The following is an 18,406-nucleotide window of genomic DNA, read 5'->3' on the forward strand; positions in this document are numbered from 1 at the left end:
GGAAAGTTGTTTTGGACGCACACTTAAGGGTGCATTGGATCAATTGTTTACAAGGAGGAGGGGAGGTTATCTTGGGCACATAGAGGTGGATCATGCGTTGAACTTGAGGGACATGTGTGCTCATTTGTTGGTTACTTAAGGAGGAAGGCTAAGTTGGTAGTTGATGCCAAGTAAGTAAGGTTTGGAAGTAAGAGGTGATGAAATAAGAAGGAAATTTTATTAAGTCCAAGTAAGAGGCGGTTGAATACTAGCGAGTTAAGAGCAAAGTAAGTCTGGATTAGCCACCTCAAAGGAAATTAAGTGTGGCTTAACTTAAAGATGGCACTTAATCAAGAACTAGAGGAGGTAGCATCATAAGAAAAATCTGATTAAATGTAGAAAGGGGACGTGGCAAGCTAGAAGGTAAAGAAACCTTGAAGGAGGACACTTAGACAACTTAAGAAAGATGGCATACGTATGCTGAGGACGCGTGAGGAAGAAGGGAAGGAGGAGTTGGCACATAGAGAATGAATTTAGGCAAGTATAAAAGGATGAATGGGGAGCTTAGTTCTGAAGGACTGTGAAGTTTGATGTAGAAGCAAGATCGATCCCAATTATCAATTTCACAGAAGCTAAAATTCATAAAAACCTAGTTATGCATTCTAAAGAAAAATACAACATGCTTTAACACAATATAAAAGGAATTCAAGGTTAGTCACAGTTACCCTTGAAGCCAAAAGAATCTTCACGAATTCCTCTCGAGATGATCTACAAATCTCCTTGGATCACAATCTCAATGAACAACAGTAAAACCTGTAACACCCCGCACATTTTTTTAGTAATAATGTAATTTCAGTAACTTTATTATTTGGAATTTCAGTAATTGTTATTAGTTGGAGGGCATTTTTGGAATTTTGGACTTCAAGTGTAAGTGCGGGAATTTAATTGATGGCGTGAAATTATTCAAATTAGAAATTAATGACAGGAATTAATTTTTCCTTTTTGAAACGGAAAGAAATTTAATAGTATAAAATGGAAAGGAATTAAATGTAATTATATTTATTTCCTTTTTTGTTTTATTATTATTATTGTTTTTTTTTTTTTTTTATAAAAGTCAAACCCCACCCCCTTTTTCTTCCTCACGTTCGTGAGCCCGTCCGACGCGCCCAAAGCCACCGCATCAGTTTCTTTTTCATGACCTCCGTCCACCACTGCTCAACCGTTGTTCGCTTTTGCCATCACTGGATCTATCGATTTGGGTAATATTTCTGCCGTTTGGGTTTTTTTTCGATTGATTCTTGAATACTCGTTTACTTTTGGCATCAATTGGTTGATACCCATTGTGTTTCAACTTTGGATTCAAGTTTGTGAAGGTATTGAGGTGTTGTTCAGTGAAGTTGGAGTTTGTCTTAGTGAGTTTTGGTAAGTTTTATTGCTTTGATTACCCTCTTGTGGTAATTTTGTTGTTGAGAGAATTTTGGTAAAGTCATTTGGAAGTGATTTTTTTTTACGAAGCTACATATGATAATTTATTTGAGACATTGGTAGTGAAGTATGTATTTGATTCAAGCTTTATCATGGTAAGCCTAATTTCAAATTATGATTAGGGGGTTGATTCAAGAATTTCATTCAAGATGAAGAAGAGTTTGGTTTGCAAATTATTTGGGCTTAAAATTGGAGGTTTGAAAGGTGAATTCGAATTGGACCACACCTTAGGTAAGATTATCTGGAAATATTTTGTAATATTTGGGTGTTTGGAATTTGGCCTTAACTATTAATTTTAAAGCTTAGTTTATGTTTAGGCTTGATTAAGATTCAAGAATTTCACAAAGATTCAATTATTTTTTGGTTCGACCTAATATCAAGGTAAGTAATCTTACTAATAGAACTACCCATGGGTCAGACATTAGATGTATGCTAGCATGACAAATGAATGTTATGGCAGAATGACAACATGATAGACTGATAGTATAAGATGACCAAAGTATGTTCTGGCACGAGATCTGAAATATTTATTTGTGCACATAGACACTTGAATGCTAGTATGAAATGGTATGTGATTCCATATGGATGTGTTTGATCGAATGATGTTGAGGTATATGTGTATGTTGTAGAGCCATGATGTTGAGGTATATGTATATGTTGTAGAGCCATGATGTTGAGGTATATATGTATGTCATAGATTCATATAGTGATAATTATGAGGTTGAGACTGTGCAAGTGTCCTTACTAATTAGTTAGATGCCCATTAGATTTTGTGTTTCCTTCAGGATTCACCAGTTTGTGTCTCCTTCAGGTAGTGGGCATACTTAACTATAGTAGGATAAAACTCAGTCTCCTTTTTGTTTCATGTGTATATGTGTCCCATGAGGACTAGAGCAGTTTATATGTTCACCAGAGGTGGGTATCTAGAGGACATAGATGCCTAGCCTGACCCCAGTAGTGGGGTTACTTACTGAGTATTTTATACTCATTCTTACTCATGTTGTTGTTTCAGGTAAGGGTAGAGATGCACTGGCGATGGACAAGCAGAATTTGTGATCGAGCCAATAGGACTAGTTTTTACGCTTCCGCATTATGAGATTTAGAGTTCTTTTCATGTTTCTCTTAATTTTTAGTTTTGATGTTTAAAACTTACTTCTAAGAATTGTTTTTCAGATTTATTTATTATCCTTTATGATTTATGGGTACCCTACTATTGATTTAGTATTTGAATTTAATGAAAGTCTTTTGAACATACCTTATTTAATTAGCATTTATTTCGCCATAACCAAGTGTCGTTTTGAGTTTCATGCATGCATGTATTTAGTTACGGCCTAACTTAAGTCCTAGGGGGTCGGGTCGTTACAGTAATCCCAAATTTAAACACCAGCAAAAGAGAGCTCTCGATATTTTTCTTGGGGATTGAGAATCACAGGAGTGTGTAGGGCTCTATAATTAATTTGGAAGAGGGAGAGATTTTGAGAGAGGATTTTTCTTCTAAGAAAATTCTAATAGGGCAGATTGAACATGCAATAGAACACAGATATTCTATGTTTTTTAGGAGAAGAAAACTACTCCTTTTGCAACAAAAATTGAGAGAGTTTAGGTGGAAGGAGTTACATAACTCCCTCCCATTTTTATTTTAAAAATTATAAAATTATATATTATATATCTATATATATGAATGTATAACTAATTATATATATATTAATAATTAATATATATATATATATATAACTTTATGTTGTATCAAATATAATATAAGGTTATTAATCTCTCATAAAACCTATAGTATTTAATATAAATAAAATTCATATTAAATTTTAACCTATAGTTGTTATATGAATCAAATTCATATAATTAATATTTGAATCATATTCAAATATTTCCTCTCAAAATAAACTTTATATTATAATGTATCAAATACATTATGTAAATTATATCACATATAATTAATCATCTCAATTAATTTGAACAATTCAAATTAATCCAAAATTAATTTGATTCTCAATTAATCCCAGTGGAACTACCGAGGAAACATTTTGAACCTATAAATTGAAGCTCCATTTGTACTTGGATAATTAATTATTAATTAAATTGCCCAACTTCCATTAACTGTGAGTCGCTCTACTAAAGAACGAAAGTTGCACTCTTTGTATTACAGATATATTTCTATATTCATTTGATATACTAGTCAATAGTGCGATGACCCTTCACAAATTACTCATAAGCACAGTTGGGACAAAACTACCGTTTTGCCCCTATAGTTACATCTAGCTCTTTAAGTATCACTGATCCCTTTAATGAATAATAATTCATAGTTCAACTATGACCAAACCCCTCTCGGGCCAAGAGAGGGTGTGGTGTCACATTGTTCAAGCCCCATGATCAGGCCTTAAGAGAGCAATTTATCTACTTATCCCGACATTAAGGAATGAGTAAATTCCATCTTGTGTAGCTGTGTTCCCAGCTCCCTAATTAGACGAATCTCCAAAATGGTAGATATATTGAGTTAGCGAACTGGGTACTCTCACCCATGCAAATCAGAGGACCGCCTTCATAGGTAGGAGTTCACAACTCATTAAGGATTCAGGTCATGTCACCTGTGGTCATCCTAGTGAAATGTAAGTCTCTACTATTAACGGTGTTATATAATGAGACTATTCATTTCGTGGTCCGATTTTATATAGACCCTTTTGTATAGAATACCCTCGCCCACATGCCTCTACATGAATAATCAGGATCAGATCATTTGTAGAACTTTACAACAATTGTAGCATTTACAAAGCAAGTTGTATTCATAGTGTCATCAAGATAAGATACCCAGCCTTATCTATCTTCTACAAACTATTCAGGTTATAACTTAAACACAATCCACCTGTATGTCTCTACATACCTGTTTAAGCTATAAAAGATAATATTGGATGTTAGTTTATTGCTTTGTGGGTTAATGCTAATAAATATCGAATAAAATATCTCATATTTTATTAAATAAATAAAATTGCTTGTACATTACAATTACAAACTACATGACCCACGAGATTTAGGGCATCAACCCCAACAAGTTTTTCTAAATTACTCAGACAAATTCAAAAATTCTTAAGTCAAATTGAAGAGAATTAAGTGTAGGAGAGGACTTGGGCTGCGGTGAAGTTTTAAGGTTGGGAAGGTTGAGAAACTTGAAGGAAAACTAAAAAAGGTTAGTGAAGGGAAAATCTACCAGCTCTATCGCCCAGGCCAAGCACATACCCAGCCCTGTCGCTCACGCCCATGCATGCATCACACGTTGCGTCTAGCTCATCATATCATGCCCCTAACGCAATATCACCACATGCCCTGTCTGTCTTTACCACGCACCCCAGCTCCATGCTTGCCCTGCGTTTGCGCGCGCCCAACGACATCGACGCTCTTTTCCCACGCCTGTGCACCTACCCATGCCCATCTATTGTGTCCTGCACATGCCAGTAACACCGCATGGCCATGTAGCTGCTCGCCTGTCTGTCATGCCCTGTGCACTTAGCATACTCACAACCGCGTGCCTATCCTCTAATTGCTACCTATAAGATGTCAAAAGCCTAGTTAAGCACTAGTTTGAGTTGGTGAATGAAATTTAGAGCCAAGTATTTTAAAGATACTCTAGCCCTAAATCGAATAAATTTGGGAATCTAAGTTAATTTTGGAATAATTCGGGATAGATTGGAATTTGGGGGAATTTAGGGCTCAAGGAAGAGTCTGGGACAACTTGGAGGCAGAGGAATCCCTATCGGTAAACCCTGAGTGGTTTATTTTAAAATGTTTTTATTTATATGCTATTATATGGTTTGGGAAACTAGCATGATCTATTTTATAAGTTTTTTACGGGTTAAATTGTTGGATTTAGATAAATATGTTATATTTATTCATTTGCAAGAAAGCATGTTTTATGTTGGATTTTATTTACTATTTCTACATGATTTCTGTGAAAATGATTTGTTGAGTTAGAATCTTTGAATTTGTTTAGACTAGAAACTCGTATTTATAGTGGTTTTGAAGAAAATTGATTTCAAACCACTAGATTGCCAAAATATACTTTGTACCTTAAAATAAGGATTCTCTATACTCAAGGATAGAAGAAGGTATATGGAAAATCTTGGAGTTCCAATTCTCAAGGATGGAAGAAGGTATCCAGAAAATCCAACAGGTCTGTGGGATCCACCACAGGCTGGGGGCCGTGTCCAGGGATGCTTGGTTCTTTGGGGCATGACTGCGTGCACGTATGTTGAAATATTGACATTGTTGTGTTGAGTTTACTCTACATCAACTAAGGTTTTCGATATTAGGTGTATTGAGCTTACTCTACCTCAACTAAGGTTTTGGGTACAAGGATTGGAATGGTTTTCGGAACTTGAATGTGGTTTATGTAGATTTTATCCTTGGATATGTTTAAGGAAATTTATGATCATGCCATTTTACTGAGTTAATATGTTTTATCTATTGATACTCGTGTTTTGGAACTCATTTGGATATTTCAATGCTCTGATGTTGGCTTATACTTAAAATGGTTTTATAAATGTTTTCAAAGGAAAGCTCTATATTTGTATTAAAATCACCATTCATTAGGCTTCCTAACTCATTCTTTTTTTTTTTCTCACTCCAAATAGCGGAAGAGCTCCTAGTGCTACATGAAGTTGAGGTTTACCACACTACAAGATTGGTTTTCTATCTTAGTATCGTTTCAGGATCTTAGGTTGTGGTTATAGTTGGCTTGGAGCTTGTAACAAAAAAAATTTGGGTAGACATTTAAGTTGGTTGTTGAGTAAGAGATAGTTTAAATTATGTTGTTGGTTAAACTGTATCATATTCGGGGATGGCGTCAGTGAATGCCAATCAAATTTTGAATGTTGTGGTTTAACTAGTTATAAAAGTTGTCAAATAGAACAGGTCAAAATGGACAATAAGTATCAGAAAATAGTGGTATTTGTTGTCTTCACGCCTTCTTTCGAATAAAAGAGATAAATCTAGGAGGGGTGTAATAGGGAGTTCATGATTGAGGGGCAAGAAGCTTTTGAAGCCTTTAGCGATTGCTACGCTACAGCTTCCAACACTCGAATTGGCGACTCGCATGAACTACGCTTGAAACTGACAGATTAGAGATTCAAAAGACGTTGGTGTTTATTTTGCTCGTAGAACTCCAAGATACCGACTCACCACGTTCTGAATCCATATCTGTGGCTTTACTAGCCTTTTTCATTATAAACATTGGAAAGTTCACATTTTGTCCTTTCCGAAATGAAAATTGTTGTTTCTTATTTTACCAAATTTGATTGAAGTTAATTCAAATTTCATAAATCTTAATCTTTATTTAAATTACTAAATTTGGAGGTTAAATTGATATCTTATTTTAAAATTTTAAACTCTATACTCGAAGTTGATAACTATTGAGTTTGAAAATAACCTTATTAACATTGTTTTTACCAATAAATTATATATATATATATATATATATATTTTGATGCTTCCTAAATATATTTTTAGAACTCAAGTCAAGTTTTGAAATTTTAGATTATTAATATGAAAATTTGACTCTATTGATAATCATTTGATCTTTGGATTTTGAAAATTATGTTTCTTTTCACATTTTCTCTATAATAATTTCCATCTTTGTTAAAGAAAAATTTTAATTTTTAACCATATTTTATAATTAAAAGTAAATTTTGAAAAATTACTTTTTTTAAGTTTCCAAAAACTTATTTTGTTTTTTAAATTTGACAAAAGAAAAATCAGTCATTAAAAAAAAAAAAAGATGAAAACCATAGAAATAGTTAATAAATAAGCATAAATTTCAAAAAATAAAAATTAAAAATAAATTAATTATCAAACGATGCTAAATAAAATAGTTTTTAAGTCTCATTTGAGTAGTATTTTGTTTTTTTTAATTTTAGTTTTTGAAAATTAGGGTAATAAACACTACTACTTCCACTCATAAATTATTATTGTTTTAAAAACATGGAAAAAAAAAAGAAAAATCTCGAAATTAACTGTTTTCTAACAACAAAAAAATCTATGTGATTAAAAAAAAACCAATTTTTAAAACGAAGAATCAAAAATCAAAAAATTACGAAACAGGACTAGAAAAACGGGTGAATGATCCTATTCCTATTGAGAACAAATTTGGAAGATAATAAATTATGTACAATGAAACTATTATTCCATTTAAAACTAAAATGAGGGTGCACTAGTTAATGAAAGCTTAATTTTTTAAATTTATTGGAAAACATAGTTTAATTGGTATCTAGTATGTGTTAGCCATCCTAAGATTTATGGTTCGAATCACCATCCTTATTATACTTAAAAATAATAATAACAATTTGTTGATCATCGTCTAAAATTAATCCTACAATAATATTCTTATCACAACAACTTGATCCCACAATAATATAAAAATAAATTTATACAAGTATCCAAAACTACAAAAAAATATTTTTATACCAATTTTTTTCTTTTTTCTTTTTTTTCACTATTCAAAATGAGAGATTGAACTTTTGACTTCAAAAATAATGACACAAGCTTATACCTTATATCAAAGATTTGATAACACGTGCAAAAAGTGGGGAAATTTGTTATTAGTTTTATGCCTATATTTCTAAAGATAATTCGGATGCTAGTACAATAAATTTGAAAATTAAATATAATTTAGTTTGGCACTATCGCATTTCCATATTCTTACATTACAAATGTATGTTGTTCACAATTATATAAAAATATAAGATTTTGTTTATTAGTTAAACTATCCATGCTTTTTATATAATAATATTAGTATGTTAATGAGTTTTCTTTTCATTATGTGTATAGTTTAAATAAGATGCTACCAAATATACTAGAATATATGTTAGTGAGCTTTCTAAGAAAAACAAAATTAATAAATCTAATTGGTAAGTTGTTTTCAATATATAGTTTTTAGGGGGAAAAAAAATAAAGTAGTGTGTTTTGAGGTAGGGGGAAAAAACATAAACAGAACATGGATCCAAGAAGATGAAAGGAAAAGATACATGCATCCCTTGTGAAGGGGCTTGGTACATGTGCAATGTCTACTCTTTGTTCTCTCTAAGAAACAAAAATCATATGACCTCAATTATTTCATTCTATAAAGTATAAACATCCCCCACCCTTCCTTTGTCTATGAACTCCAATTACTGTCTCTTATACACATCTAGATGTGTATAAGAGACAGCCTTTATAATTTATGGGTACCCTACTATTGTTTTAGTATTTGAATTTAATGAAAGTCTTTTGAACATACCTTATTTAATTAGCATTTATTTCGCCATAACCAAGTGTCGTTTTGAGTTTCATGCATNTATATATTTCCCCATATTCTCTCTCCAACTTTCAAATTTTTGTTAACTTTGATTAAGCCTTTCTCTAGCTTTATCATTACTTCTTTTGTTCAATCATTTGTATAAAACCATTCTAAAAGAGTTCCTTGTGAATGATATGCCCTTTTTTACATTATCCATTCCTTTTCATAATTTTTTTTTTTTTTTTTTTTACTTTAATCATAAACTTGTATATCTACGTATATAGCTTACTTTTCTAACTAAATATTTTAGTCTAATGCCATAAATGTGAGGTTCGCTAATCCATTGTCAAAATTCCCATAAATATGTTCACACTTCTCGTAGGAAAATCTACGATCAAAGAAATACATAACGTAAAGAGTGGAGATATCAACATAGAAATTTGCATGATTCACTAACAATATATTATCTATGTCTACAAGTAAAGGGAGATAACAATTTATTACAAGAGAAAATATCATATTACAAATTCAGAAGCCCCAAGCCTCAATAAAGCTCAAGAGTTTACATAGCACGCATTCTTCTAAAAAAATCAAAATCGTAAATAACGTAAATAATGTAAATTACTCACCGTCGGTTCCCGCAACCATTCCTTTTTTTGATGTTTTTATTTCTGAAGGGCTTACAGGTCATTACACCAAAGGCTTGAAGTGAACCCTTTCCTGTGCTGTGGGCTGAGCCAGAACTCAAAAGATCCAAATCATTCCTTTAGCTTGAAAGGGAAACTCTACTGGATCATTCGAAATATCACAAGACAAGTTCAACGCATTCCAACGTTCCTTATGTGTATCTATCTACAAGTAAACAATGTCGACTTCACTTTAATCATGGAAGTGCTTTCTGAAAAAACACTAAATAAGAAGCATTTTTAAGGAAGAAAATGGAAAAGAAGAGTGGAAACCCTCAAAGCTTGCTTGTAAATTGAGCCCTGATCCAAAGGTTCAACAGAGTGGAAGCTCTGGCCCAAGTCCTCTGGCCATCACAATTATTGCTGCATACATGTTGATCTGTAATTCACCTTTTAATATTAATTAGTATGACAATAATATTAATTTTCCTAACATCTTATCCTACAACGGCATCCGACAATTCCAATTTCCAACTAATACCTTTGTTTAAAGAAAGCATTAATCAATAAACATGCTCCCTTACTCATTTATTATGAAACATGATCCTTTATAATTAACATTTGTACGTGCAATATTCATAATAATCCGAAAATATGCATGCTGGCTTAATGGCTTGTAGGGACACCCCACTTAACAACATAATACGCATTGCTCCCCAACATTTAAAAAAAAAAAATTTAAATTAATTAATTAATTAATTGTATGAAATTCATTTATAAAATTGTCTCTCAACTGAATTTCTAAGATTAGGGGGAAAATCTCATCTGAAAATTACGTTTCCATTTGTTAAGTTACTCCATTGGTGTTGGATCAAGTTGAAAATTTTTTTGTAATTATATAATTTATTGAAAAATAATTAAAAGTTAAAATTGCATAAATAGAATTATAGAGAGAAGAGTAGGGATTGGATATGTAATCTTTTGATATAAAGTAATTGTCTTTTCCTGTACCCTAAAGTGTGATACCAAGGATTTGAAGCAAGATCCCAAAACAGGCTAAGCTATAACTGTTCCTTGGATCTGACCTAACAAGACAAACTTGATCTGAATCAGAAGAGTACCTTAGCCCAGCATGGGAGGCCCATTGGGCCATACCATGTCTCCTCCATTAGCCTAATACTTCTTCTTCATTCTCCCACATTCCTTACCCTCCCATCTTATCAAACTAATTTTGTGGGAATCCTTTAATTCTAGATCCTTGGAAATAATGTTTTTATTTTCTATTATATTTTAGCCTTTTTTAATTTAGTCCATAATGTTTAAAATATTTTAACTTTTTTTTTTTTTTTAATATTAACCACTATTCATTGAACAAATCTATATACTTTCTTTTGTTAAAGAATCGACAATCAAACATGAACAGAAAATATAAAACAATAGAGAATCAACATAGAAATTTATATAGTTCACTAATAGTGTGTGAACTACGTCCATAGACAGAAAAAAAGTAGTTTATTATTAAAGAGAATAATATCATATTACTGATTAAGGGCCTTCTCTATAGCCATAGAGTTTATAGAGCGTACTTCTCAAAACTTTGCAATCAAAATCGTAAAACGTACAAATAACATCAATATAAATACAACTAAGGTTTTCGGGACATTACCCTCGAATCTCTACTCGATCAGTGAGATGTTGTATTTAGTCATTCGAAGTGCAAGATATCCGATTCAAAACATTTCAACTTTCTCACTAAGTACTATCTAAATAAAAATATACTAGTTTTTATAATAATTACACCCAAAATTTAAAATAACATCGAAGAACATATTTCAACGATAATTTATATTTTTTTTCCCTAAAAGTTGGAGGTTGTATCTTAAGAAATTAAAAAGACTTTGAAGCAGTGATTGAAAAATTCAATGTATCTATTATTGACAATTATGAAGTATTTGAATTTAAATTATGAGCAAGCGACGAGTCGACGGCTACCAAGTACCATTTAAAAACTAAGAAATAAATTTAATAATGTGAACTTTGAAGTCTTTTTTTTATTGAATATTAATATTTCTATGCATTTTGTATACCTAAAAAGGTTTTCTATGCATCTTCGTCCTTGACTGCATTTAATAGAAATAGGACAGTTGCGATCACGTGGATGAGAAGTATGGAGTAGGACGGTGGTGGCATGGCACGTGATAAGTAACGGTAAAGTCAAGTGGTGGAAATTGGTAAACAACCGTTGGAAAATTAAATGCAACTTTCCTTATTAATTTTTACAATGAGCTGTTTGGCTTAACCACCGTTTATCTTTGAATAATTAACTGATTAAGAAATAATAATAATGATGGAATCTGATTAATCCGTCGTCCCAGCACCACGACCACCGTCTCTCTACTCAGTACTGACCCACCGGCCAGCCAATGCTTTTTTCTTTGCATTGCATGGGAATAATAATTGAATTATTGCTTAAAATAATGGAAATAATGATAATTAAAAAGACTAATAATAAGTTGACTATTTATGAAAGGGGGAAGGAACATAGGAAGTTAATATGAATTAGAGATGGCAAAATAATGATCCATAAATGTTTCAATTCGCTTTTGAAATGGCCTCCAAGCTTTTATCTATTTGTAAAAATATCCGACTTTATTTATTTATCTTTTAAAAAAAGAAACCCCATATGTTTAATTCTTTTTTTTTTTATTAGACCCACCTGCATAAATATTAAACAATTGATGAATTTTTCTCTGTTTAACCATATAATAATTAATATGTGAGGGGTTGCAGACCAACACAGTAATTTTAATAATGCTATATTCTCAAATCAAAGCCTCCTCCGCAAAAGCAGGTGATGTTCTGCCACTGTTGAAGGTTGAGGACGTCGTCGTTCCGACGACATTCAATTTGGAATAATTGCTTATATTCAGCAATGTATGAATTAATGGTGTGCCCTAAGCTAGGCCTATCAATTCAATTATTTGAGTTTTTTTTTTTTTTTTGAGAAATAATATGTTACTTTTAATTGTGAAAATTTAATTTATGTGACGGTAATATAATTTTCCTTTTTCAAATTGAGAAATTTACAACTTTCTCTAATTTTGGAAATACCATTCCATAAATCTCGTATATCATATGACAACTATTTTTTTTAGTCACAAATGTCATTTAGTTTTCTTTGAATTCTATTTACTGTCATATATTCGATATATATTAATAATTTAGAATGCATGCAAAACAAGTAACATGTTATATTCTGCATTAATTCTATTGTTTATGTGATATTTAATATTTTAAAAAGAAATAGGGTATGGTAATTAGTAATTCTCCTAATTTGCCTTAGAGAAGCATTATCTATATTTTTGTCATATTTAATTATTGTTATTCAATAACTTGTAGCATATAACTCAATAATTGAACTTGGATGGTCCAATTCTAAGGAATTATTAATTTTGGACCACTTAAAAATAAAGAGTAATTTTCAGCGTCTAATTTTCTCTTATTTTTTTCCTCCCTTTTAACACTTCCAACTAAGAAAGAGGACAGCAAATAATTCATTTTTCCATTGATTTTAAAAGAACTGTTGTTCTTTTTAATTTTAATATAATCTATCATATAATTTCATTAATGAGTTATGTGATTTTTTATTTCTGAAGTGTGTTAAATGGTGACCTCTTAGTTATTAATACAATATATATTTTTAACACATGCGACGCAATTTCATAAAAAAAATTAATAAAATCTTAATAGTAAGGGTTAAAATAAACATTTTCTAAAAGTTCAGGGACTATAACGGTTCTTTTTTTTCTAGTTTAGGGACTAAAATGGGATAAAATTCAAAGTTGACGAAAATAGAATTTAAACCTATAAATAATATATGATAGACTCAATATTAATAAAATCTCATTGAATATGTTAGCCTATAATTATTTTTAATAGTTTCCGTAATATGATTTCTGACATTTCAAATTAAGTAAACACTTCTTTCAACTTTAATGGGCACTGTATGAATATATACTTATTTGGACAATCTACATACGGATAACTCATATACATTAACTATTATCAAATTGATCGTATCTGTATTATATTTGAAGAAAAAATACATCTTTTATTATTTATTTATTTATTTTGAGTTCTACCATTTACTTCACTGTTGAGAAGAGTGAACAAAGTGTAGATCCAAAATTAAAATAAAAATGAAAATAGGATTTAATTTTCAAAGTGAACTTTTAACTTAACGATAATTGACATTATATTCTTTTCTAGAGTTCAAAAGTTCGATCTTCAGTACGAAAAAAAATATTCAATCTACAATTGACTAAGTTGCAATAATACGAATTTAGTTAAGTTGTTATTCAAAATATCAGATTAGAAAAAGTATCAGCCATATAACTAAAGAAATCTAAAACTAAATTACAATTAATTGAATAAAATGTAAAAAGAAAAACTACTAAGAGCTAAATAAATAAGAAAGTAAAGTAAAAAGGAGTTAATAGAAATAATTAAGATATAATAAAATTCCTAATTTTTATACTTTAACTCTATATATGATCAATTATTTTACAGGATTATTTTGTTGAAGTTGTTGGACAACGGAAAAAAGTTAAAATTTAATTCTTATGATTTGAAAAAACACTAACTTATTAAAAAAAATTATTTTCACAATGGAAGCCAGGAGAGAGAGGAAAAAAAAGTTATGATGTTGATGCCCCTAGTACGTAGGAAAATGAATAGAAAATGAATAATTAAAATGTAGGCAGGAAACTTTAATATCCTGCAAGGAAGATTAAAAAATTTATGTAAGGGCATAGAACTAATACGCACACCGCATGCCAATAAATATAATCAGAGGCAGCTTTTTTTGTTTCCAATTCTCAATACATCTGATTTTGCAGTAGGAAGTGGGATGCAAACCCAAGAGATGAGATTTTTGTACCTAATTTTACCAAAATACTCGATAATAAGGAGAAAAAAATGGTCTCATTTTGCCACAGCTCAACCACGAAACTAAAGCACATAATCCAAAATATAAGATCTTATATTTCCTTTTAATTTCCCTACGCTAAACGACGACCTCCTTTTAAGTTGTGCATGGAATATCATTTGATTTGCTGCCCCACGCCACGCCCTCCCTCTCCCAACCTTACACCTTACTCCTTAAACCTTTTTCTTTTTTCTTTCCTTCTATTTCTTTTTCGATTTGGATGGGAGGGCCAGCGTTGGGACCCATTCCTTAACGTCTTTTTTTTTTTTTTTTTAATTTTATTTTCTTATAATTATGATTCAAAATAAAATAATTTCCCCCACACGTGCGTTGGAGTCTCCTTTACATACCTGATACAGTTCAGCTACCACGCCCCCTATTTTCCATTACACAATAAATGAGCTGGACTCAAATTCACAAAATAATATAATATTTCTACTTTTCTCATTTATCATCATTATTCGTATACATACATGAACGGGATCGTATAAATTGGACCGTTTGATTGTTTTTACTTTTTCCTCAATACCATGATTTATATATTTATATAATTTTTTTAAAAAAATAGTAATGACTGGAGGGCAGAAAATGGCATACCCAACACCTTGAAATTTTAAAAATAAAGCAAAGTGAGGAATCTGGGGAGATGGGAATTGGGATGCCCGTACTATGACCGAGTAACCGACTCCGCCAGTTTCTCGATTCTTTCCACCAGTTCTGGGGATAGCTTCTTTGCCGGTTTTCGTTCCTTTTCCGGTCGATAATCGAACCCCAGAGCGTACGACACTTCTTCCGAGCTCCATCCGGCTTTTCGGAGAACATCCGAAAACCGATCCGTTTTTAGAAGCAGAGCGTCTAGAACAGCCTGGTTGTCAACTAATACCATCGCTGCTCCTTCGAAGAATCCGGAGGCTGACACCTGTACTATCTCTGTGATGTCCGTTTCGCTCCATCCCCCCTCTCTCAAAGTCGATCCTATTTCTTCGATGTATTCGTTTACCCATTTCGGAATTCCCGACCTCGGCATCTCTATTACCCTATCCGGCGATGAAGATGAAGACGACGACGAGTTTCTCCGCCGCCGATCCACCACTGCGTCGCTCCAGAACTCCACCCACCTTGGCGTTCTTGCTCCGGTGTCCAGGCTCCGTCGTGAGAAGTTTGAGGAGGAGCCCGCGGATTTTTCACTGATGGACCTTTGCTTTTTGAGAAGGTGGGCATTGGAGTCGGAGCTCCGAAAAAGGAATTCCCGCTCGAAGAAATCGGATAGATCCAAACCACAAAAGGAGATCCGATTCTCATCGACGGAGAAGATTGGGTTCCCCGCCAGAGAAGGGTTGCAGGGAATGTAGCAGTGATTGAAGAGGGGAATCAAAAGAGGCGCTCTCTTGAGAGCATTTCTTGCGACCCGTAAGGCCTTTTCGGGGTCCAATGGCCTGGGACCCCAAGACTTGGACCAGAACGTATTCTTGGCGATTTGGAAACTAATGGCCGCAATTGGAAGATCGAGCGTGGCTCTAAGATGTTGCCTGGCGCCGGAAGATCGCCAATCGGGGAACCCAGGACCGACGGGTAAACCAGCGGATAGTACGGCTCGGAGATCGGGAGGGAAAACGAAGCCAAACTCGGCCTCGGCTCGAGCGAACTCGGCGACGGAGAGGCCGGGTTGCACCTCGACGCCGGTGTTGCGCAAATGGGTGATGACCTTGTCAGCGAGAGAAGAGAAGGAGAGAAGGCCGGCGCGTGAGGGGTGAGAAGGAGTAACAGCAGCAGCACGAGCGGATAGGCGTCGAAGTCCAGCGATGTGGGCCGGGTTGAGACCAGCCATCCTACGGTCGACGTCCACCATTGGAGGCCAGAAGTGAATGGATAGAGCAGTGATAAATAGAAGAAGAAGAAGAAGAAGAAGAAGAAGATAGGGAAGAATTCGGAAAGAAGAGGAAGGGTAAGGTAGAGGTACTTATAGAGGTAGAGAGGAGGAGAGGTGGGTGATTGGGTGTGTTTAAATCAATGTTAATGGGAGTGGACCCCATCTCAGATTTTCATTTAAGTGCTTTCTTTTTCTTTTTCTTTTTCTTTTATTTACTAATTCCCACTTCTTGCGTTGCGACTTTCGAGTTTCTATTATGACTAATATTAATAATATTTTAATATTATATTCCCAACTCCACCGCAGTAATTTCACTTCTTTCCCACCGCACACCCTGCAATTTTCTTTTTTCTTTTTTTTTTTTTTCTTTTTGAAAACCGTGCATGTATCATTTTTTATTTCATCTATTTTTCCTTTTTCTTTCCCTTCTCAAACACACATTTCTATGTTTTCTTTCTCTCAAAAGTATACATAATTTCAACTACAAACATTTTAATTATATGTATCAACTATTTTCATTTAAACCAATAATCCTTCTTACTTTTTATCCTCAAATATCTCTCTTTCAATAAATTGGACCTTTTATATTAATATGGTTGTTTTCAAAACTTATTAGAAAAATAAGGTTGTTTTGAAACTTATTAAAGAAATATTGTTGTTTTGAGAGATCGAGACTAGAAGTCGAACGTTGAGAACTCGACAAACAAAGAAAAACTTGAAAACAATATGTATATTAGGGTTGTCAAAGATTGAAGTTTCGACATACATAAGTCGAAACTTCAACCCTCGACAAGGAATAAATGACCTGAAGGAAATCTCGCTAATTTTGTGATGAGGATCTTACTCTAGAAGGAAATCTCGCTAATTTTGTGATGAGGATCTTGCTCTAGAAAGGAATCTCGCTAGAAATGTGGGCTGAATCTCACTGGTAAGGTGAGCATCGCAAGGAAGACGGTTTGTTAAAGAAATGTTTGATCTCGCTCATGAAGATCTCGCTCATGAGGGTAAATTCACTCAAGATGAGTATCTCGCTAGCAATGTGGTCTTTGTTGATGAAAGTTCTATTAGTAAATGAACTATTTGAGGTATTTTGCTAAGAATTCTAAGTAGTTTAACCAGGAATTATATCCTTTTAGGCCAAGAAGAGTTAGGAAAGGCATATAACCCTCGATATGCAGTGTGAGGTCCTATCACCATGCTGCCCCTGCTCCGATTCCCCTACGTGATTCCCTGCATGCATTGACCGACTGCATGCATGCTCCCTCTACCCGCCACTGATCCGATTCCCCTACTCCGATTCCCTGCATGCATTGACGCATGCATGCCCCTCTGTCATAGCCTTAATGCCTTTTTAACCACCCCAAACCCGTGATTTGCTCATTCCCTTTGATTTTGCTCACTCCTCTCCCCTTGATTTGCTCACTGCCCCTTCATAGCAAACTGCCCCCTCACTGCCTTCGAAATCATCTTCCTCTCCTTCCATTTCCATTTCCATCTCTCTTCTTGTATTTCGTTTAATACAAATTATTCTCACACAACTATACTGGTTCATTACTCTACTATTTTTTAAGAATAATTATACATTTTATTTTTGTTCTTATATTATTATTTTTTTATAGATTCTAATTTTTTTAAAAAATTTTTTGTAGTTGTTGTCAGATAACAAATAACATGAAAAAATGGTGAACATTGTCACTTTGAAGTAAAAAAGAGAACTACCGTCGAATCTGTGAAACGAACTTATGATATTTGAAAAGTTTAGTTTATTCTTATGATATTTGATTTATTCAGTATTAACTTTGATCTTTATAGTGTTAAAATGTTTAGTTTATTGTTATGTTTAAAAAGTTGATGTTCATAAAACTTAAAAAGTTTATGTTTATAAACTAAAAAATTTAACATTTTTTAATATACTTCTTATAAAAAGAATAATAGAAAAAATTGATGTTTGTCTTTTTTTTTTTTTTTTATAGAAAATGGCAGGCAAATGCTTGGGATTTTTGTTGTTTACAAATAGTAATACAATTGATGGTATTGATGGAGTTGAGTATGACTAACCACAAGTGAGAGTTTTACCATAAATGTGAACAGTGAAATTGTATTTTAACAATTTTTTGAAATAGTTGGGATGTTACTTAATGTAGATATGGGAGCAAATCAGATAGAAATAATATATAGATATC

General features: G+C 32.9%; 1 protein-coding gene across 1 annotated transcript; it reads right to left on the minus strand.

The window, feature by feature from the left end:
• Positions 1 to 14,766: 14,766 nt before the first annotated feature.
• Positions 14,767 to 16,447, minus strand: LOC120072739. Its single transcript, XM_039025212.1, has one exon. It carries the CDS (start codon positions 16,200 to 16,202, stop codon positions 15,021 to 15,023), a length of 1,182 nt encoding a protein of 393 aa, XP_038881140.1. The 5' UTR covers positions 16,203 to 16,447; the 3' UTR covers positions 14,767 to 15,020.
• Between the last annotated feature and the right edge of the window lie 1,959 nt (positions 16,448 to 18,406).

The sequence above is a fragment of the Benincasa hispida genome, chromosome 3, assembly GCF_009727055.1.
Source record: "Benincasa hispida cultivar B227 chromosome 3, ASM972705v1, whole genome shotgun sequence".
In the NCBI taxonomy this organism is placed as follows: domain Eukaryota; kingdom Viridiplantae; phylum Streptophyta; class Magnoliopsida; order Cucurbitales; family Cucurbitaceae; genus Benincasa; species Benincasa hispida.